The sequence below is a fragment of the Quercus robur genome, chromosome 10 (assembly GCF_932294415.1).
Source record: "Quercus robur chromosome 10, dhQueRobu3.1, whole genome shotgun sequence".
NCBI classification, from domain to species: Eukaryota; Viridiplantae; Streptophyta; class Magnoliopsida; order Fagales; family Fagaceae; genus Quercus; species Quercus robur.
The window spans coordinates 24,415,640-24,438,195 of record NC_065543.1 but is presented as its reverse complement, the minus strand read 5'-3'; the positions used below and the strand labels follow the sequence as shown (position 1 = coordinate 24,438,195).

The following is a 22,556-nucleotide window of genomic DNA, read 5'->3' as shown; positions in this document are numbered from 1 at the left end:
AAAAAAAAAAAAATCCCCTGAAAGAGAATCACAAAATTGCAGGAATTGCTTACCTAGTTCGGAACATGGCTGCTTGTTGATGCGCAAATCACATTTGGACATCTCCTACAGTTATGGCCCTCTTCATGACACACTCCACATTTCGGCTTCGGTTGACTCTCCCTCCAATCCATCTCATTTCTTATTCTTGTTGACATAGGTCGACCTTTGTCTCACAACATTTCAGGGTTAGGGTACAACTTTGGGCTGGCAACCTCCAGCCATAATAACTTATCCTTGGGCACACAAAACTCATGTGAATAAGTGGCAAGTTGTTGTTGTAAAGTATAACATGGGTCAATATACCTCATTGCATTGACATGTTCCCTAATACAAACTGTAATCACATGTGAACAAGGGATCTTATAGATTTCCCATTTGCCACAAGTACAAGTGTTCTCCAGCAACCTTAGTTCATGACTATGGTCTCCCCTATCAAATTTGTGTGGATTATGCGTCATGCAAACCTGATATACATCGTCTTGCTGGTTAAATGGCCTCAGATAGTGTCTTGTCCCTTTTTTTGTAATTTGCTTCATGTTTCTCCATGGCATGCTTTCTGAACTTCTGACCATGTTCAATATCACCCAATATTTTAGTGCACCGATCATTGAAATAAGCGTCAATTTTGCACCAAATGTAGTCAACCAATGCAGATATGGGTAGTCCACGTGCACCTTTTAGAACTCCATTGAAATACTCAAACATATTGGTAGTCATTGTCCCATAACGACGTCCACCATCATGTGATAGTGTCCACTTCTCCAGACACTCCTTCATTAGATAGGAGTATGGCTTCTTTTTTGCTATATTGAGATTGGGATCCTTACTGAATTTGAGTTCAACTTCCTTAAGGCAATCTAATATTTTTTTCAAATTTGCGATCTTGATGCTCGTATCCTGCTTTCAAGGCCAAAGACTTTAAGAATTTGTCATTAAATTGAGTGTTGAAGTTGCTGGCCACATGTCTAATGCAATATCTATGATATACCGGAACATAATCATTGGGCCACTGTGCAATGGATGATATTATACCTCTATGTCAATCTGATATTATACAAATGCCAGAATCGAGTACCGCATCCCGTATCGCAGTCTGCAACCAAGATAAAAACCATCCCCAACTGGCCCCCGTCTCATCATCCACAACTGCAAAGGCAAGCGAAAAAATCTCATTATTAGCAACGATAGCCATTGCAATCAACAACTTTCCTTTATATTTTCCATAAAGATGAGTTCCATCAATACTAATTACTGGCCTACAATGTGTGAATCCAACAATGGAAGGAGCGAAAGCACAGAACCCATACTTGAATATAATAGTACCCGGTATGTCCCCGTTGATCGACCAAAAAGACACTTGTGTACTCGGATCGCTATTCTTATATGCCAACAACAACTTCTGCAACTTTTGATACGACTCTTCCCAATTCCCATGTATGTTTGCAATAGCCTTTTGTTTCGCATTCCATATCTTGTAGTACGATATATCGTGGTTAAACCTTTCCTTCATCAAATTTTGGAGACCTTTTATTTTGCTGGTGTGATTTACAAGTACATATGTATGAAGTTCTTTGGCAAGAAAATTGGAATCCATCATTTTGTCATCTTTGTTCACCCAACTGATGGACAAGTGTGAGGACCACCGTATACTGTGACGGCCCATAACTCGTTAAGCTTCCGTTGCAAGAATGCTCGAACTTTCCATGCATATGACTCATTCGCGCACTTCACACACAATCTTTGCTGGTTGGACCGCTCAGTTATATAATTCTTGTTATTGTTCATAAAGTAAACTATTAATGCCTGTCTCACCACCTCTTTATTAGGGAAAATCAACCCTTTACTAAAATTCATTCCCTACACCCAACTTGATGAAAATGGTATCTCAACATTTGAAGGATCAACTATATTATCCCAAGTGTTTGCATGGAATGACAGGCCATGAGCTTCATATGTAGGGACTTTAGGCTGCACACCTATACCATCGCCTATATCATCTTGAAACTCTATAGCATCATCATCATGATCTTCCATAACATCATGACAGACATTGTCAGCATTTTCATAGTTTATAGTATTCTCATAAGATTCATCTCTCCCAATCATCTCTTCATACTCATCTCTACCATGATCAACATCATCTTCGTCTTCCTCTTCCCTCCCTAGAGATTGAATACATTCTTGTTGATAACTAGATCCGCAAACCTCCATTGGAGTTGGTGTCTCTTGGCATGGTGATGTATAACCCCCAACTGTGGTGCACGAGGTAAGAGTCGAATAACTATCCATATATAATGATTAGAATTCTTCCCTGCCACCATCCTCCAAAGTTGTTTGTTGCACATCTTCACCGCCAACTTCTATACGAGGCTCCACACTTATATACAACTTGGTAGCTTTTAACTAGGGCGTAGAGTTTATCCTGTCAAACATAATCTTAACATGCTCGTCTCCTTTTATTTCAATAGGCGTGAAGACAATACGATCATTGAACACTGCATGAGGAGCATGATATATAATTTTTATGTCATGCAACCGACGATCCAAATCCAGCTCTTTCATAATTTTCTTTTTCAACTTCTTTAAATTGATCTCCCGCCATTTTTTTAGCTGAATAATCTCTAACTTTTTACCAAGCCCTTCATATGTCACCCCATAAGGCACATCACTACAGGGCTCCCCACCATAATATAGATATAAATCAATCGAACTCATTACAAGCCTATAAGTCAAATAAGTTTACTAAAAGTTAGTGACGAATATAATATCTTTATTCGATATGAACTACAAAATATTGCCTCAAGGCAAATATAAAGATAACATTGTATAGTCCACCAAACAATTATAATCAATTGAAATTTTATTCTCTCTAAGCAAAAATTCGAATTTTTTAACTCAAACAAATTTTTACATGGTTGCTAACCTTAAAAAATTAATATTCGTTACACCTTATAACTAATAAACCATTACACATTACAACACATTTCAAATAAATAATATGTTATCCATTCATTTGCATTATACATAACAACACATTACAAAGAAAAACCCATTACATATTTCAAATAACAACCCATTACAAAGCACAAATAACAAATACAAAAAACAACAACAATAATAATAACAACACATTACTCATCAACAATATAAAAGTGGTATGTGTATATATATATATATATATATATATCTACCAAATGTAAAAGTGAGTATATATATTAGCCAGGTCTAACAAAATTTTTTTTTAAAAAGGTTTGAATATTTACCTACAAATTGAAGAAGAAAAGCTTTAATTTGTAGAATGATCAATGTGATTTGTAGAAGAAGAAAAGCTTTTTAATTTGTATAATGATCAATGTGTGTGAAAGGTAGTTTTGGCGTGGGAGAGAGTTGTGAGAAGTGAGAGTTGAGTGGAAAGTGAGAGTTGATCAAAGTGTATAATCTGAGATGGTTGGGGTGGTTGTAAAATTTATTGGAACTCGAGTCTATCAAACTCGAGTTTCATTTAAATAAATTTTTACCGTGCTCGAATAAATGAGATAGGTGGGGTAGGTGGTGAAACTTATTAGAAGTCGAGTATGCTATACTCAACCTTTAGTGGAAGCTGAGTTTACTAAACTCGAATTTCAATAGTTTACCGTGCTCGCATAAATGGAGGTGGTGAAATTACTACACCTGGAAGTCGAGTGTACTATACTCGACTTTCACTAGAAGTTAAGTATGCTATACTCGATTTTCACTGGTTCTACGTGGCTTTTTTCCTCTGTTTTTAATCCACGTCAGAACTGATTTTTAGTAGGAAGTTGAGTTTGCTAAAACCAACTTCCAAAAAGAGTCCAACTTACTAATTAAGTTTGAACGCATGCCATCTGCCTAATATTTTTCCAAAATTGTACTGTTTAGCAAATTTAGCCCTAGAAATACACTTGAGAGTTAGAGATTGTAAACCCACAATCATCTACACATTCCTCTTAGTTTTTCTCTACTCCTACCTCTGTAATTACAAATCCTTGAGAGGTTCTTAGCCCAAACACATACCTCACCCAATCTGAGTGTTGAGAGTTGTTTTGGTGTCTATTAGAAGCATTGGATGAAGCTATTCTTTGGTGGATGAAATTTGGAGCTAATTGCAAGATTCAGATAACTAGTGAAAACAAGACTTGGTGAAGTCTGTTGGAAGTTGGAACTCAAAGGGCTCAAGTACAGTGGGTAGATTAGGCTTGGAGAGCCTTTTTGATATCTTTGTACTCAAACTTTATTCACTAGTGAATCATTTCGGCTTGGAGGGCCGCGAAGAGGTTTTTACGCCGAGTACTTCGGTTTTCCTCTTTGATAACATGTCTTGGTGTTATCTCATGTTTGCATTTTTCTTCCCATACTCTTTGTGCTTTACATATATTGTTTTCTATGTATACCTATGCACTAGATTGTAGTTCCGGTTAATTGCATTTCATTTACTTTTATTCCGCATTTAGTTGAGTAGTTTAAAAGTAATTTAGCCGTAAGTTTAAAATTGAGGGTCTAAACAAGTTTTAGTGTTTTACACTATTGAGCTTTCAGATAAGTTAAGTCCTAAATTGCCAACTTAAACATGAGTTAAAGTGGTGAAAATACATGAATCACATAGGGAATGAAAGAGACCTTGAATGGGTTTATATTCAAGTGTGTTAGTCATAGTGTTGGCCCCAAGGGGCAATCCACTTTTATGGAAAAGGGAGGACCTACCCAAGTGGGCTTGTCAAAACAATATTTTGTCCACCCCAATATCCCCCCCCCCCCCCCCCCCCAAAAAAAAAAAAAAAACTCTTTATCTTGGCCCTAGAAGAGCTTGATTTACAATTCTTGAAAATCCAAGGGATGAGGTTTTATTAATAGAGTCAATTTACATTGATCGAATGGTCAAGTATATAGTAGAAAGCATGACCCTAGCTTGAGCTTGCTTTGATAAAGTAAAACCCTGACTAACTAGGACATAATTTAGTCAAAGATTTGATCGTCCGAATATATTAACCACCATTGGGATAATGGTGAAACTAATCACGAGCCATGATCTAATGTAGGACAAAAATAAGATGTTGTGAAATTGATAGTCAAACTAAAACAACCGAAGCTTGGAATCAATGGAAAGTATTCGATGCTATCTTTCTAATAGCAAATTGTATTTAGATGAACTTCAAAATATGTGAATGCATAAACCAAGAAGAAAAACTAATTTTTTCAAAGCTTCTACAAGAAGCTATCCATCTAGAAAGTTTGTTGGAATTTGTGAGGAAACTAATTTATAGAATAATCAATTATTTGTGATTGCTACCAACTCACTCTTGTAGGGCAAGGTTGGCCCAACAATACCAACACAAGCCTAATAATGCTATGCTACCTTTGACAGTTACCACTTAATGCTCCATTTAATGGCTCAGCTCAGCAAAGCGTCCTGGAATTTATGTCCAAACTTCCACACTTATTAGAGCATCCACATTGATGGAGTTATTTTTTTAGTTATTTGGCACTACAAAAAACTACTTTATCTATTTTACCTTTTCACTTTATAAAACATCTAACATCAGTAGTTTTATTTTAGCTTTCAACATAATAAAATAATATATCTACTACAATAAATAATTTATTTATTTATTATTTTTTCTCTATTCTTCACTGTCTTCACCACTATCTTCAGGCACCACCTCCACTACCAGTGTGAAACTTAGCACAAACCCAACAATCCCAAATCAGCACAAACCTAGCACAAACTCAACACACAAAGACGAACCTAGCATAAACTCGGCAAAAACCTAGCACAAACACAAACACAAACTCAGCACACAAACACAAATCCAGCACAAACTCGGCGATGATGGAGCTTGGGTAACAGATCGTCGATGGGGCTTAGGGAGATGGGGTCTCGACGAGATGTGTCTAGGGAGATGGGGTCTCGACTGGATGGGTTTGGGGAGATGGGTCTGTGGGTCGGTGAGCTAGCTAGCAAAGCAGAAAGGAGAAATGAAGCAGAGGACAACACAAAGAGAGGGGAAACGCAGAGGACAAACGAGGCAGAAAGAGGAGAAACGAAGCAGAGAGGAGAAACGGAGAAAAAAAATTAAAGAGAAAAAAATATTTTTTTTATTAAAAAGCAAGGGGAACATAACATTTAATAATATATATATATATATATATATATATATATATATATATTTTACATATGAGCTACCGTGCACAGTCAAAAGTAGATGTGCATTATAGCTGTGAAGCCAAAAAAATATAGTTTTGGCACTGCCAATGTAGCCACATTTTGGTATTTGGTGGTGCTAAAAATAGTAATATAGCTTTTTAGCACCACTAATACTAGTGCTCTCAGTTGCAAATGTAGATATGACCAAAATGATGTCGTGTGGTATAAAAATAAAGAGCAAGACTTATATATAATACTTATGTGCTGTTCCTTAGATTCCTCTTTTAAAATTCTATCATGTGACTTTTTTCTCATAAATGGAAGTGTATTTTTTAAGTTAAGTAGTCATATAGTAGAATTTTAAGAGAGAAACTTTACGAACAACACTTAAGGTATTGTGCATAAATTTGGTCCAAAAATAAAATGATTTGAAAGTAGATTGTGTCGGTATTAGTTTACCCAATTTGGTATAATAAAATGATAATAGTAAAACTCAAAAACATTTAGTGTGTGTTTGGATCCACTAAAGCTGTGTTTCATGTTTACGTTTTTGGTTTTTTTTTTTTTTTTTTTTTTTTTTGACGCTAAAACGCTACTGTTCATCACTGTTATGAACAGTATCCGCAACTTTTGACCGTGAACAGTGTGTATGTGCACTGTTCATGGACCCACAAATTACACTTTTCAGCAACTTTTTCATTAAAAATAGGTCCCACAGTACTATTCACATATTTAAAAATTATTTTGTTATAGTATTTTCAGTTTTCAGTTTCAGCAAAATAAGTTCTATCCAAACAAACCCTTAGTATATGTTTGGATAGAGCGTTTTGTATCAACATTTGCGTTTGGCTGAAGAATGCGTCTGTTAGTGGGTCTCGTGCATTGTTCATGGGACTCACAAATCTCTTTTTCCAATAAAATTTTTATTAAAAATAAGTCGTACAGCACTATTTACATATTTAAAAATTATTTTACTAATATTTTCAGTTTTTAACAACATTATTAATCCAAACAGATATTTGAAAAAGGTGACGATAAAATCGATGAATTCTACTTCAATCACCCAGTTGACTCTATGGTGCCGTCAACCCGAATCCAACTGTGTGACGGATCTTCTCAGAATCCAATATTTATGCTGTCTCCAAAACAAAACAAAATCTTCATTGGTATGAAATTATAAAATAAAGAAAATAAATAAAAAGTCCTCAACGATTCTGCAAAGACTTAAAGAAGCTTTGGAGATTATAGTGAAGAAGGTACTCGCTCATTTCTCACCATCTATCAATTTTTGATTTTTTATAAATTCTGAATATGCCAATTGTAAATTAGTTTATTTTATTTGATTTGGTGGGTTATTGGCTAAGCTCTTTAAAGTATTAAGTATGTATTCGTAGGTTTATATGTTTGGTCTTGCTTTCAAGTTTGAGTTAAAATTCGTAGGAGAAAACGAAATGGGTATAGTTAGTTACATTGACATCTACAAGAGTCTAAGTTCTTTACTAGAAATTTGTATTAGTTAATGGATTACTGTAACCCACACATCCAATCTTAATCTAATCTAATCTAATCTAACAGGAATTAGTTAATTCAAAAAAAAAAAAATTTAAGTTAAAAGAACAAAAAAAATTAACAAATATCTGAATTCTCCGTGAATCTGTTAATGATTTATTATATATGATGTAATTAATGATTCAATCCTGCTTTCATCTCCAACTTAAGAACCTATGACAGATACCAATGATTAATTATTTGTTTGTATTGAAAAAAAAAAAATGTACAATTGCTTGCAGCATTGTAGGTTGAAGGAATTTGGTTGGCTCTCACACCCCACATGGTAATGAGGTTCATCCCTTCTTACTCATGTGTATCTCAAAAACCCATGAATTTGAACTATCTTTCTAAACACATTGCTGCATTAAGCAAATACAAAACAGACATAAAGAGGGGTTTCATTGAACGGCCTCAAATACTACCTTTAACTTCTAGAGATGCTGTTGGCTTGCGTGTCTTTGTGCTCTCAGACTTGCACACAGACTATGCAGAGAACATGAGCTGGGTGAAGTCCATATCTACTGTGAGGCACAGGAAAGATGTTATTCTCATAGCCGGTGATGTGGCAGAAATATACGGAAATTTTGTTTTGACTATGTCTCTTTTGAAGGATAGATTTGAGCATGTCTTCTACGTACCAGGAAACCATGATCTTTGGTGTCGTCGGGAAGGAGAAGATTATGTAAGAAACATCATTTATTTCCTAGAAATTCGCATCCTTCAAATTCTTCTAGATATGTTATGTTCAATTATTCCATACTGAGATGTACTAGGCTTATATCTGTCTCTCTGTTTGAATATTTATGAATGTACGCACGCAGGATGGTTTCTCAGGTTATCATTGGTTAGTTAAATAATTTCTTAACATTACAGGTTTGAATCTGTCAATGAGGTGACCCAAGTGGGGCCAATGTTTGGATACTCTAGCTCAGTTTGGTTGATATTGGATCAAGTTGCTATGGTTAAGCTTAATAACCCTGTTGAAGTTTGATTTATTAAAAAGAAAAAGGCCCTGTTAAAGTATGGTGGGTTGACAGTGCCTAATCATGGTCAACAGTGTAATGGAGTTTGTCATTCGCCTAGTCTATAGTTCATTTGCATGTTATGATTTAATAGCTGTGCCATCATTTATTGAAATTTCAAGGCTAAGATATTCAAGACGCTATTCAACTGTTTATCATAAGCAGCTTTAAATAACTTGTGAACTTTGTGCTGAAAAGTGTCTCATTTCTTCTACATTTCTTTTTAAGAAGTAATGTCACTGTATCATCCTTTTTTGAACTATTCATAAGCTCTGTTGGCCTTGTGTTGCTCTAGTTTGGCTTGTTAATTGATTGAAATAAGAACGTAAAGCGTGAGTTTTGATTCTTTAGGCTGGTGAAAAACAGAGGCAGTGCTCCTGGGCATAAGCACAAACTGCTTAGCTCATCAGTGGTGAATGCTCCTGGATTACTTTACAACTGGTTCTACAGGTGGGGTCATTTGCCTGTAGGTTCTACTAGCTAAAGGCGAGTCCAAAGGGCCGTTGTTTAGAAAGTTCCCTACATTAAAATAAAATAAAATAAACACAGAGGCAGCTTATTGATAATCCTAGCTTGAGCAAAGACTATTCTGCTTATTACTGAAGACTCTAATTACTCTCATGTTGGAGTGTGTAAGAGAGCTAACTTTCATGTACTTCAAGTTCAACTTGATCTGAAAAGTCAGCCTTTTCTAAAATTAAGCTTAGCTTCCTTAATTATTAATTAATTCTGGAGGAGAATCTTAATAATCTGAACCTGAGCTTTGGACAAGCTGTTTGTTCTATCAAAAGCCCTAATTTTATTTATATTCTTCCCACCCCCACCCCTCTTCTTCTTTTTATTAGTTTTCTCATTAAATCTTATACATTTGACCTTTCACTGAAACTATATGGTTTCATCTTCTGTTATCAGTTAGACAGTGAAAGTTGATCTTTCTAGTGCTGGCTCTTGCTCAATTTTCAATGCTTAGCAATGATATTAGTTGTATCTTTTTCAGAATTTGATTCCTGTTAAAGCTTGCTCTTCAATTTCCTTTTATGATATTTCAATGCTTATGGAAATAATCATCTGAGCCTTTAAAGTTGTGTTTTCAGGTCGATTCTCTTCAAAAGCTAAATAAATTGCTTGATGCATGTAGAGTACTTGGAGTTGAGACTAATCCTATGGTTGTAGATGGCTTGGGAATCATTCCTTTGTTCTCCTGGTACCATGAGGTGATTGGTTTATTAGTGTGTATTTTGCATCCATTCTGCAATTTTTAGCTCCAATAACATTGATGACTTTTCCATGTGGTGCTTAATTATGAATTCATGTGTGGACGGACCCCCTTTTATTGCAGAGCTTTGATCAAGAGAAGGATATAACTGGCATCCGCATTCAATCGTTGGAGATGGTGATTCACTTCCCTTCCTCCTAGTAAGGGTCTTATGATTTTTATCTATAGTAATGCTTGATGTGGGTTCCTATTCTCTTAGCAGAGCAGCAGGCCTTTTGTTTTCACTGATAAGAGTCACCTACTGCAAAATGACTAAACTGAACTGGCAATGTTCTGCACACTTTCATGATGCCTAACTAGTTGTGTATTAGATAAAAGAATTTCATTCCTAGATTGTTTGGGTCCTCATAGATAATGGATTTGCATTTTACAGGCTTTATATTTGTAGCATGGTGTGTAAATTTTGCTGTCTTCTTACCTTTCTTCTCATTTTAGTTAATGGAACAGTAATTGGACAAGTGTTGGTAAAAGCACCAGGCACACATTTAAAAAAAAAAAAATTGATAAATTTGAAAATAATTATAAATGGGAAATACAACAATTAGTGATCAAATAATCGTATATATTGAAATAAAACATTTTATATAAGTCATATAACATTTATATAAGCCGCTCCTTTTACAATTTTACCACAAAATTGCGATTCAAGGCATTTTTATTTTCTGGATCAGCTAAATATGAATACTTCCATCATCAATACCCTTTCTTGAATCTCCAGTAGCCATAATGCACTTTGACTAATTACTAATATTATTTAATAATGTAATCACTTAATAAGTATCAGTTTATAAGAATTAGTCAATATAAAATCAATGATGGACTGTGGAGTGATTGCCGTCCCAAATGGGTCTTATAGAATTTGTAAAGTTGGAGGGGTTGGGAAGTGTATAGTAGCACACCGTAACATTGAATTTTATATATGAAATCAGTGGTTTATACTTTATATCAATAATGTTAAGATACTATGGCTATATTCAGTTTTGGTTTATTTCTTTTGAAAATTTAAAATAAATAAATAAATAAAGGGAAAAAAAGTGCGCCTTGCTTTTGAGGCGAAAAGTGTTGGAGCTTTGGTGCTTCTCGCTTTGTGCTTAAGCGTGCTTTTACCAAAACTTATTGGACATTTGAATGGATTGTTTAATTAGTACACACTAAATTGATCACAAAGTTATGTTTATTTATGATGAATCTCATCACTCTATGTTGTAGGGTTTTTTTTTTTTTTTTTTTTTCCCCAGTTTATTTGGTGATTAATTGCCTTAGAGGCTAGGATTTGTTTCACACTATTCCACTTGAAGTTGGTTGTTGGACACTTGAGTGCACTATTTGGTGACTGATAAAAATATAAGTTCATTTTTGTAGGTGAAATATGAACATATATTTGTAACGTTTTCTTGATGGTTTATGGTTCGTCTGTTTGCAGCCACTCAAACACACATAATTATAAATGTTATATTGATGGAACACATATATAGCAGCACCTGGTGTAAAAATCTTGGAACTGATGTGTCTGGCACCCACTTCTGTCTTAAAACATGATATCATGTCCATTTACTCAAACCATTTCATGTAGGCATTTATAATGACAGCATATAGATTTTTGTATGTTGAAATCTTGAGCACATATATAGCAGCACTCCACGTAGAAACCTCAGAATGATATTCTTGTGGGATGTTTTACTTCCTTTGCATATCCATCCATCTCCATTATTTGTTGGTTACTTGGTTTACATCATTTGGGTTTTCAATTTGACTTCTTTATAATGCAGTAGGTCCTCAATTATAATATAGGTTTGTGCCCATCCTTTTGATTCTCTATGTAGGCATGTAAGGACTTTCATGCATGCAAGTGGCCTGCGGGACTTTCAAATGGAGATACCTCCCTTTCTTTGTACTTTGATGCAATCAATGAAAAGAGTCTTAATGTGGTCAAGGAAATCCAGGGGACTTGTAGCCAAATAATTACATTTTCTCACTTTGTTCCCAGGTCAGTTGATCACTCTTCTGATATCTAATCTTCTTCAGTTAGTTTCCTTCTCATTTAAATTGGACAGTTGGAAAATTTGCTGATTGTAACTATGACCAACTTTTAAGAATCTTATATTATTAGCCATTTAAATAAATCATCAGAATTGATGTTTATGGTTGTCATTTTCTTGAATTTACTTACTAGTTACAATTGTAGACTTTATTGGTGGGTCAAAAAATTTTCTTTTACTAGAAAACCCGAAGCATTGGTGTTTGTCCCTCTAATCAAATAAGAAAGCAAGGGTTGAGGCCAATGTGTTATCAGTTGCAAACCATGGAACAACATGGCTAATCAAATCCTTCAGTCTAGTGAAAAATTTCAACCAAGTTTGACACAAAGTCGTAGAATGTATGTTTATAGTAATATTCTTATTCTTTGCAATTGTCACTTGATGGCCCTTAAGCTTTTTCTCAAAATCTATGATAAATTACCAATTGTTTCAAGAGCCTAAGCTATTAAAAAATGGTGAATTTTATCCCTAAACCATTATTCTAACCCTCCTCTTGTGTGGGCCTCAACACGTGGGATTTTTAACCTTTTAAATAGAAGGTATAGTGTAGGCAAGGTTCAAACTCAAGACTACTCGTTTTAATACCATGATAAATTACTGATTGTCCCTTGGAAAAGCATTTGGCCGCAGTGATCAGTTTTTCCCTTGGAAAAGCATTTGAAAGCAGAAGATTCCCTCTAGAGTGGCTTTCTTTGTTTGGACCGCTGCCTTGGGAAAATGTCTAACAATTGACAATTTAAGGAAAAGAAAGGTTTGCATTTTGGATTGGTGTTATATGTGCAAGTGTAACAATGAAACCATTGACCATATATTCCTTCATTATCTGGTTGCTCTGGAGTTGTGGGATATGGTTTTTGGTTTATTTGGAGTTTGTTGGGTTATGCCAATGTCTGTTGTTGAGCTTTTTGCTTGCTGGCAAGGTCGATTTGGTCGCCATCACAATGGAGATATATGGATGGTTGTCCCTCATTGTTTGATGTGATGTATTTGGAAGGAAAGAAATAGTTGGTGTTTTGAAAATAATGAGCGTTCTATGCCTGATCTCAAGCTTCTTTTTTTCAGAACCTTATTGGACTGGTTCTCAGTATGGAGAAACCATCATTTTTCTTCTTTTTTGGATTTTCTTGATTTATGTAATTTTTGTATTTGATATGTACACCCCTGTATACTTCCTGTGTACTTGGGTGTCTCTCTCTTTTCGTTATCAATAAATCCTTATTACTTATCAAAAACAAATTACTGATTGTCCTAAAAAGTTAAGCTGTTAGGAAATAATGAATTTAATCACTTAATCATTATTCTAACAATCTTCAAGAATCTCATTTGAGCAATGAGAGACATAACGAGTCCAAATCAATATTTTCCTCTTTTGTGTTAAATCTCAGGCCAATTTATAGTTGGGACTTGGTTGTACTATCTGTCTATTTTCCTCTTTTTGTATTAAATCCATGGCCAATTTATAGTCGGCAGTATTATCAGTCACTATTGTATGACATTCTCATCTCCAATCTTCTCTACAATGTCATCTAGCTTCTCAAACTTCATCTTAGCTAGTTTTGAAATTTCTAAGGTGTAATATCAAGTGTAAGAAAAATGCTTCCATTAGGACTGTTCACTAGAAAATTGAGTATAGATCATCTTCCTTTTCTTTTCTTTTTTTAACCATCAAACATAATTGAGCCACCTGTTTTCTTCCATTCTTGCCTATAGTGAAGCATATCTAATGTCCTATGCACTTCTTCAAGAACTCTCCCTAATGATGTGGTAAGAAGGTGGCTTGAGCCTTGAGCTTAATCTAATGATCTGGGATGCACGGACGCGGCATCCAGCCCAGCGCACCCGCGTCCGACGCGGCGGGACGCGGCGACGCGGGAGGGACGCCGCAGACCGCGCGTCCGTGCCGCGTCCCGCCACGTGGCAGCCCCGAATCGGGCCGACACGGCTGAAATCAGCGCCGACGCGGCCCAAATCGGGCCAACTCGGTCCGTATCGGCCGTATCGGCCATATCGGTCAATATCGGCCGGCGACTGATACGGCCGAAACAGGCCGAAATCGGCCGTGAAAATCGCCGGAGAGGCCGAAATTCTGACCTCAGATGCGTTTCTTGCCTTATTCTTTCTTTGTTTTGTGAATCAAGTATATTAATGTGTTTTTTAAGAATATTTTAATAGTAAAAATATATAGAAAATATAAATAAAAATATTTTTAATAATTTTTTAATCGCCGAGTCCCGCCGCATCCGCACCCTACTTTTTCAAAAATTGCCGAGTCCCGCACCCGAGTCCCGAAACGCACCCGTGCTTCATAGCTAATGATGCTGTAGAAGAACTTAGCCATTTGCTGAAGAACTGTCTTACATTCTTCTTTTTTAAATATTTTTTTCATGGTTGTCTAATTTAATTTTCTAGGAAAACCATCCATGGTTTTCTTTATTTTTTTTTTTTAAGTAAAAATTTTGAACTACAACATCTTCAATTCTTCATTCTCCATATCCAACAATCTCTTCTTTTTATAGGATTCTTTCGAATGAGTTTTTAAATGGCCAAAATATTTTTTCCTAACTTCCTCTAGCACTTGAGACAGGGCCTCAATATTTTCACTAGTTCCAGTTAAATAATGTTAAGTTGATACATACTCACAAACTGGCAAAGGAAACCCAAAGAACTTGTAGATTTTGTGGAATTGGTTAAGATGAAGATAGTAGCAGCTGCATTAATGGTAGTAGTGATGGCATTGCTATATTGCTTGTGACTAGCAATGTCTGGGGAAATATTGGTGGAAGTCGGAGGTGTAGTAGTTGTTGTTGATATGGTGTGGTGCAGTAGTGGGTGGTGGTGAAGCAGACTAAATTGGTGTTGTATAGGAAGTGGTGGAAAGGTGGTGGTTTTGGTGGTTGGAATGTATCGGGTGTCAATGGTGTGTTCCTGTACGCTGACTTTTATCTTGGCTTTGTTTAAAGATTCCTGCAAATTGTTTTGCCCATTTTTTCCCTTTCATTTCTGTCTTTACCAAAAGGAAAGAAAAGAATACAAATGGTTCATGCCATATGAAGTGAACTTTATGTCGAAAAGCCCAGAGCCATGTTGGTTGAGCCACAGTGGCTTTGTGAATTTTTAGTAGCATTACTGTATTGGAAATTTGAGCATCCTGAATATAGAGCATTTTGTCCAACTATAAAAATTCCCAAGTAACCCCTGAACCTCAACTACAGATTAGTTATGTTGTTTTGTGAATAGAGCATCCTATAATTTCTGTGTGGCACGTAATTGATTGCATTCCATCTTCTTCAGGCAAGAGCTGTGTCCAGAGAAGAGGATGCTATTCTATCCCAAGCTCCCAAAAATTATTGGCTCGGATTATCTTGAGGTTCGGATAAGGTCTATACATGGAATCCAGGGGAGTGGATCTGCATGTCATGTGTTTGGTCATACTCATTTCTGCTGGGACGCTGTGCTTGATGGAATAAGGTAAGGTTTGTTACTAGTTAACAATGGTAAAGGTAGATCCTGAGGAAATTTACTAACAAATATACATATTTTTTCAGTGAAAGGATATAGAGAATGTTTTTTGAAACTGAGGCTTGGTTGTTGTTTAAATTTTTTTGATAGGTAATAAAATCTTCTATTGAAAATTAAATAGAGAACTCCCTGTGTACTCAAGCAATATACTAGGGAAACAACAAAGATCGACACAATTTACGTAGTCAAAAAACTCCTCTAGAGGAGAGAATAAGTAACTACTTAAAGCAGCTATCTAATCATACAGCAAACAAGTAAGGACAGTTTCAGCTAGAAAGACGAATTCTCAATCCCCTCAAAATTTCTCTTGTTCCTCTCTTTTCTGATGGTACACATAACACGAAGAGGAGTGGCCCTCCATACATCAACAGAATGATGTCTCCCAAAACCCCGTCCAGCAAGCCAACAAATTCATTACCCTCTCAAGCATATCCCACTGAATCCCAAATTGACAGAACACTATAGACCGGATATCCAACAGATAGGCACGGTGAAGTAGTAATGATCTGTAGTCTCCCCACTGTTCTTGCACATACAACAGCAATCAACAAGACAGATGTTATGCTTCTGAAGATTATCCCTGGTGAGAATTTTCCCTTGAGCTGTTGCTCATGTCAATAAAGCAATCTTAGCAGGGACCTTAACCTTCCAAATACATTTCCATGGGAAGAATAAGGTTGATTGGATGGTAATGTAGTGAATAGTGGAGAGTTATTTATACTGATGCATCAACACACACACACATAATATAATAACATTAAGATTTTGAACAGGGAAATATCCCATGGAATGATGCACATAATATGACATTAATATTTTGAAACGGAAACATCCAACGGAATTTGGTGATAAAATGTTTCATTTATGATAGATAAAATGAAGAATTAGTGATACCAAATGTAGAAATTTAGACTACTTATTTATTTGTTTTTATTGAAATCGCACATGCACTTGTGGCCTTGGAACTCATGACTTCACCTTCCACCTTGTAAAATGTCTCATTTTAACTAGAGCTCATTGGCGAAATGTAGACAACATATTCCTAGTTAAACACTTCAAGAGACCTAAACTCCTAGTTTCTCTCTCTCTCTCTCTCTCTCTCTCTTGTACACACCCTGATGGAAATATACAAAAAGTAAGGGAGGATGTGCTGCTGTCTATATTATTATTTCCAAATGTTAACAATCCTAACAATAACAGGCTTTTGAGATATCTACACTACAGGTGACAGTGACAATATTTTAAGCAATTCCACATCTTGAGAATTTTCAGGGAAAAAAATTAGATTACCTCTTTTTAAAGTTTCCAAAGTAATTGCAATGGGTTCTTTAAATTTCTGTAGCGGTTTCCAGCCAGGGGGATGTGGTAATCCTTTTTCCTTGTGGAAGTCTTGAATGGATTTCCAACTAAAGCAATAGAGGGAGGTTACATGATGGGCTTTGTGGAACTTTGATAAAGAAATAATGTAAGAGTTGAAAAAATTGACTTTTACAGGGCGGATGATGTGTTTTTAAGACAATTGAGATGTTTGAAGTTATCATTTTGTGGCTGTCTCAGGTTTGAACTAATTTTATTGTGACTGTGCACTGTAGATGTTGAGGACATGATGAATTTGGTGGTGAGATTGGGGAGTTGGATAAGTAATGTCCATGAGTTTTCTGGCATCCCTATTTCATCTAGTGAATTATACTTTATGCAAAAGTAAAAGGAAGTGCCTAGCTTTTGCTTTCTTTCTTTTCTTTTTCTTTTTTTTTTTCTTTTTTTTTTTTTTTGTGGTGCGGGGGGGGTGGTTGGGGGGGGGGGGGGGGGGGCTACAATTTTGATGAGCCGGAGGAAATTGATAAGGCATACATTTCTGGTGAGGAATGGATTATGGCAGTTTGTCATTGAATTTGTGGGATTCCCTTCTTTAAGAGCATCCACTGATTCCTTTCTTTAAGAGCATTCACATCAGTGGATGCAAAGTCTTACAAAATAGAAAAAGCACTTCATTTTACACATTTTGACTAAAAAAACACCCATATCAATAGGTGTAAAATTGTGCATAAATGCACAAGTGCTACAATAACCATGCATATATGCATAGTTACTGTAACTCTTGCATTTAATATTTTACTAATTTTTTCTCTCTCCTTCACCTCACTCTCTCATTTTCAGCTTCTCACTCTCACCTCTCTCTTTTTATTTCTGGTCCCTCACTCTCACTCACCGATCAGTCCAACAAGCCGCCACCGACCAGTTTTGGATTTTCTGTTTGATCTTTTGTTTGATCAGTTTTGGATCACTCACTGTACGAATCACTCACCAATACGATCTTTTGTTTGATCACCTCTTTGTTTAATTTTTTGTTTGATCTTTTTAATTTTTTGTTTGATCAGTGGGTTTTAGGGTGATGGTGGTTGATGATGGTGGCTGGGTGGGTTGATGATGGGTGAAGATGAATATTTTATTTGAATAAATGTGTATAATAGACAAATTGATGTAGGTGTTTTGTAAAAATTGAAGTGTAAAATAGAAAAAGTAGGTTTTTTCTGTGCAAATTTACAAAATTTTTGCATCCACTGATGTGGATGCTCTTGTTAGAAAAACTGGTTTTGTATTGCATACAAAATACACGGCGGAAGTAACAAATCACAGATCTACTTCATTCATGAGAGATATGGATGCTCTTGTTAGAAAAACTGGTTTTGTATTGCATACAAAATACACGGCGGAAGTAACAAATCACAGATCTACTTCATTCATGAGAGATAACATGTAACTTTGAATTATAGAATAAAGAATAGAAAGTGCATCTTGATGCAGTGAAATTCAAAACCAAACTTGAGAATACCTCTAATCAACATCCCAATTCCACATGGTGCCCGAGAAGAGTGGTCTCTCAATCAGTTTACACGTATGTGTTAAAGGGAGAATAAGAGAGTGTCTTACACTCACATACACACCATTTTCATACATCTGAAAATTCTATATGTTTTTTTCCTTATATATAGGATTATCTAATTGAGTTAGCATTTTGGGCCTACCCAATTGGGCTTTAGTTTGTGGTTTAAGATGGGATCAAAGAAAACAAATAAGAATCTAGCTCTAATAGGCCTTAGGCTTATCTGTCAATTCCTGACAAATCCAAAATTATCTTTAATTATATTTAATATCACTATATAAATTTAATTGCACTCTAGGCCTTATCTCTAATGATATCATTTAACCCCTTCATGAAATATCCATAGTGAACAAAATCATAATAAACTGTCACTTTGTAAACAACTATTTTATTCTTGAGTACCCGGTTTAATATTTTAGTTATTCACATTTATTGAAATCCGATTTCAATAAATATAAGTTTTAGTAACTCCTTACTAAAGTGAACGCCCTGAATAACCAGTTCCCATTAAACTTATCTCTAGGGGATATTTCATGTTTCTATAAAAAGAGATTATGGATTCCATTTTGAGAATATGTGTTCCCTCAATAGTACGTGTGGTTACCCAATATACTGAGGTTTTGACCGTCAATATTAGATCTCATTTCTAATATATCAAAGTAACTTACATTGCATGATTGTGTTCACTATCCTTTCAAGATTGAGTCTATGAAATTAGAAGTCGTAAGATTAATCATTCAGGTGACAGTTGTTGATTAAATAATTAATCTCACAGCAGTCCAATTCAATGTCTTAACACTTAAGACATATCAACACATCAACTAGAAGTTCCCACTTCCATGATCAAGGCAAACTCTTCAATGCCCAATTTCATCATCGACTACAAACTATATTTTGAGTTTACAAAAAACTTGTGATTTATATCTTCTGTGACTAAATCACATACAATGCATCTCAAGAACTATGATAATGTCCTATTATTTCATTTATAAATAGTCTCATATAATTAAACATTTTAATTATTTATGATATGTCAATAAATTGGATGTTAGGGCATAAACCCCAACAACTTTAAGTATTAATTATTGTAGCAGTTTTAACATAACTATGCAGGAGAAGAAAGTGGAGGTGGTGGAGAGAAGGAAGAGACTTTAATCTAAGGTGTATGGACATGAATATACTATCAAACGTATCAATTAGGTTGCACGGACACGCCATTTTTTGGTGTTGTGTTGGTGTCGGACACTGGAACGGATACGACTCGTCGGATTCCGATGTCCAGCAAGTGTCTCTTTTTTTTTTTTTTTTTTTCCTCGCTTCTCCGACACATCCGACATGCCAGCGGTGAAAAAAAAAAAAAAAAAAAAAAAAAAAAAAAAAAGGAAATCACAGATTTTGACAGATGGACTTACCAATACCATTAATTTTGTGATATACCCTAAAACAAGAAGCCTTAGAAGTTTGCCGTTGCCCTCTGTCCCTCGCTGGAGCTAGATCAGGCCGATTGGCGAGCTCCATAGACGTCGACGCCATGCTTGTCCCTTCCGATCTCTCTTTCTCTCTCGGCGTCATGTCCTACCTCTTTAAGCTTCTCTCTTTTTTTTTTTTTTTTTTTTAATCCCACTCTCACTGTCACTGTTGACAAGCCAGTTAAATGTTTTTGTAGGATGATGTTTTTGTTCTGTGATAATCTTGAAAGTTTAAAACTTGTTATCCTTTTATGTTTTTAGTTTGATGCTGAACTTGTTATCCTTTTATGGTTTGTACTCTAAACATTTTATGTGTATTATTGTACTACTTTGAGTATTAGTTTACTTATTTGTAGTTCTTACATAATTTAAATTCTAGACATAAACTTATTTTATGTCTAAAAATATTTAAAAATATGCCTAAATATAAAATTTAATTAATTATTTAACTGCCGTGTCTCCACCATGTCGTGTCCTTAATTTTTCAAAAATTGCCGTATCCCCATGTCCGTGTCGTGTCCGTGTTCGTGCAACATAGCGTATCAGTTCTCCAGAATGTTTAGACAGGGATTGCTATTATTTGTTTATAATTGTGAATGATTAATGGTAAATGTATTCTTTGGGTGGTTGGTTACATACAGAAGAACATGCAGAATGTTTGGACAGGGATTGCTATTTTTTGTTTATAATTGTGAATGATTAATAGTAAATGTATTCTTTGGGTGGTTGGTTACATACAGAACATACGAAATATTTTATTAGGAAATATAGAGACTGGTTTATGTGTGTCTGGAATGTCCATTCACTTTGCAGGAGATGAAGATAGAGAAGAAGATGATGATAAATATTAAATATTATATTAGTTTCACCGTTACATATGGATTCACCCTTCTATTGTCATCTTTACATATCCAAATATAATAGTGTTGACTTGTAACAATTGTTTGTACGATGCATGCTTTGCCATGAGCAGTTGAAGAAGCATTAGTAATTGCTAGATTTTTTTTTTTTTTTTTTTTTTTTTTTTTTTGAGAAAGTAGATTTTCTTAGATTTAAACACAGGTTGTGTAGTACTTGAGCCTGGTATTTGTTAAGACTTGATGATATGACTTTTACTCGTAAAAGGAAACAAGAAAGAAAGAAAAAAAGCATATACCATATTGATACGGGTTACACTTTCTTCTCATTCTTATTGCCGCCATTGATGTAATGCAGGTATGTACAGGCACCATTGGCTTACCCAAGAGAACGCAAGAGGAGGATGAATGGGGGTGAAGATTGGCTACCTTTTTGCATTTATAGTGATGGAAACTTTGCTGATAGACTCTCCCCATGCTATTGGTCTGATTATTATTCTGCCAACCCAAGAACACCTCACAACACTGAGCTTGCTCCTTGGGTTGCCAGATTCTACAACCAAACATAATGCTGTACATTTACTATACCCCACTTGTTTCTATTCCCTATTCCAATGTATAAACTCAGATATCTCTTTTAACGACTATCTGTAAAATGATGTTACTTCCGAATGGTGTTTATTACATATATTTATTTATAGATAGTGTTTATTACATACAAATAAACACTAATTTATCAATAGCATATGAGTAATGTTTATTACATGCACCTTAATGCACACATTTTTAACACTTTACACAACTGAAAAAGCAACATATATATGAGTAATATTTATTACATACCCCTTAATGCACACATTTTTACACACATTTTTACACTTTACACACTTGAAAAAGCAACTAAAATCGTGAGTTCGACCATATTTATTCATTCTTTATTTATAGACTCCATCTGACGTAGCTGGCAACAAGCCAACCTCCTTTGTGTATAGTGCATCTTATCAATGATCATGGAAAGCTAAATCAGCTCAAGCTGGTTCAATTACTTAATTTCTAGCTTCTGCAGCTTGTTACTTTTATCCCGGAGTAAAATTCTTAAAATTATGTTACCGGTAACTCTTAGAAAAACAATGGATCATTTTTGAGTATATAATCCCAAGGACAGGCCAAAATCAAGATATTCTTGTGTCAAAGTGGAGAAAGCGGCAAGGTGTTTTCAGTATCTGAATTTAATCTTAGGTAGCATACAAGAGTGATTACGAAAGAAATAAATTGTTCGGTGCAAAAGAGGGAAAGACAATCTCATTTCATTTTATTTCACGAGGTTGTCCGTATATCAATATGGATTGGCATGACAGCCAGCCTGCTGATTGGAATTAATTTAATTTTTTGGGTGGCATAGCTGATTAAATCATTTTTAAATGAAAGAGTATATAATAGAACCAAATGACCTCGTTTATTTTAAACTCATATATATGTTACATTGTTCTTAATAATTATCCCAACAAAATAATTAAGTAATTACAGCAGCTATAACATACATACATACATACATATATATATATATATATATATATATCCAAAAAGAGGAAGAGGAAGTTTTTTATTATCTGCAACTGTTGTATGTCTAGTGCTGTACTTAATTAGTGAGTTGCTAATAAAATGCCAACCTTTCTTCGGTTGCATCATATATATATATATATATATATATATATATATATATATATATATATA

General features: G+C 35.1%; 2 protein-coding genes across 4 annotated transcripts; one reads left to right on the top strand and one right to left on the bottom strand.

Moving 5' to 3' along the window:
- Nucleotides 1-528: 528 nt before the first annotated feature.
- Nucleotides 529-1,705, bottom strand: LOC126703966 (uncharacterized). Its single transcript, XM_050403015.1, has 2 exons — nt 1,118-1,705; nt 529-939 (listed from the first exon to the last, which is right to left on the bottom strand). Exons 1-2 carry the CDS (start codon nt 1,703-1,705, stop codon nt 529-531), a joined length of 999 nt encoding a protein of 332 aa, XP_050258972.1.
- A 5,553-nt stretch (nt 1,706-7,258) lies between these two features.
- On the top strand, nt 7,259-21,562 carry LOC126702122 (uncharacterized). 3 transcript variants are annotated; one of them, XM_050400750.1, is made up of 7 exons: nt 7,262-7,461; nt 7,996-8,438; nt 9,873-9,992; nt 10,118-10,171; nt 11,878-12,041; nt 15,385-15,561; nt 21,181-21,562. In XM_050400750.1, exons 2-7 carry the CDS (start codon nt 8,037-8,039, stop codon nt 21,389-21,391), a joined length of 1,128 nt encoding a protein of 375 aa, XP_050256707.1. In that variant the 5' UTR covers nt 7,262-7,461; nt 7,996-8,036; the 3' UTR covers nt 21,392-21,562. The 3 variants fall into 3 exon arrangements, with proteins under 3 accessions (XP_050256708.1, XP_050256707.1, XP_050256709.1); XM_050400751.1 differs by lacking the exon at nt 15,385-15,561 and having other exon boundaries at nt 7,259-7,461; XM_050400752.1 differs by lacking the exon at nt 7,262-7,461 and having other exon boundaries at nt 8,293-8,438; nt 9,917-9,992.
- Nucleotides 21,563-22,556: the final 994 nt, after the last annotated feature.

Coding starts and splice junctions, on each gene's coding strand:
- LOC126702122 (XM_050400750.1), top strand. CDS start 8,037: ATGGTAATGAGGTTCATCCCTTCTTACTCATGTGTATCTCAAAAACCC. Junction 10,172..11,877: donor GCATTCAATCGTTGGAGATG/GTGATTCACTTC, acceptor TTCTCTATGTAG/GCATGTAAGGACTTTCATGC. Junction 15,562..21,180: donor GCTGTGCTTGATGGAATAAG/GTAAGGTTTGTT, acceptor GATGTAATGCAG/GTATGTACAGGCACCATTGG.
- LOC126703966 (XM_050403015.1), bottom strand. CDS start 1,705: ATGGGCCGTCACAGTATACGGTGGTCCTCACACTTGTCCATCAGTTGG. Junction 940..1,117: donor AGACTGCGATACGGGATGCG/GTACTCGATTCT, acceptor CCTTGAAAGCAG/GATACGAGCATCAAGATCGC.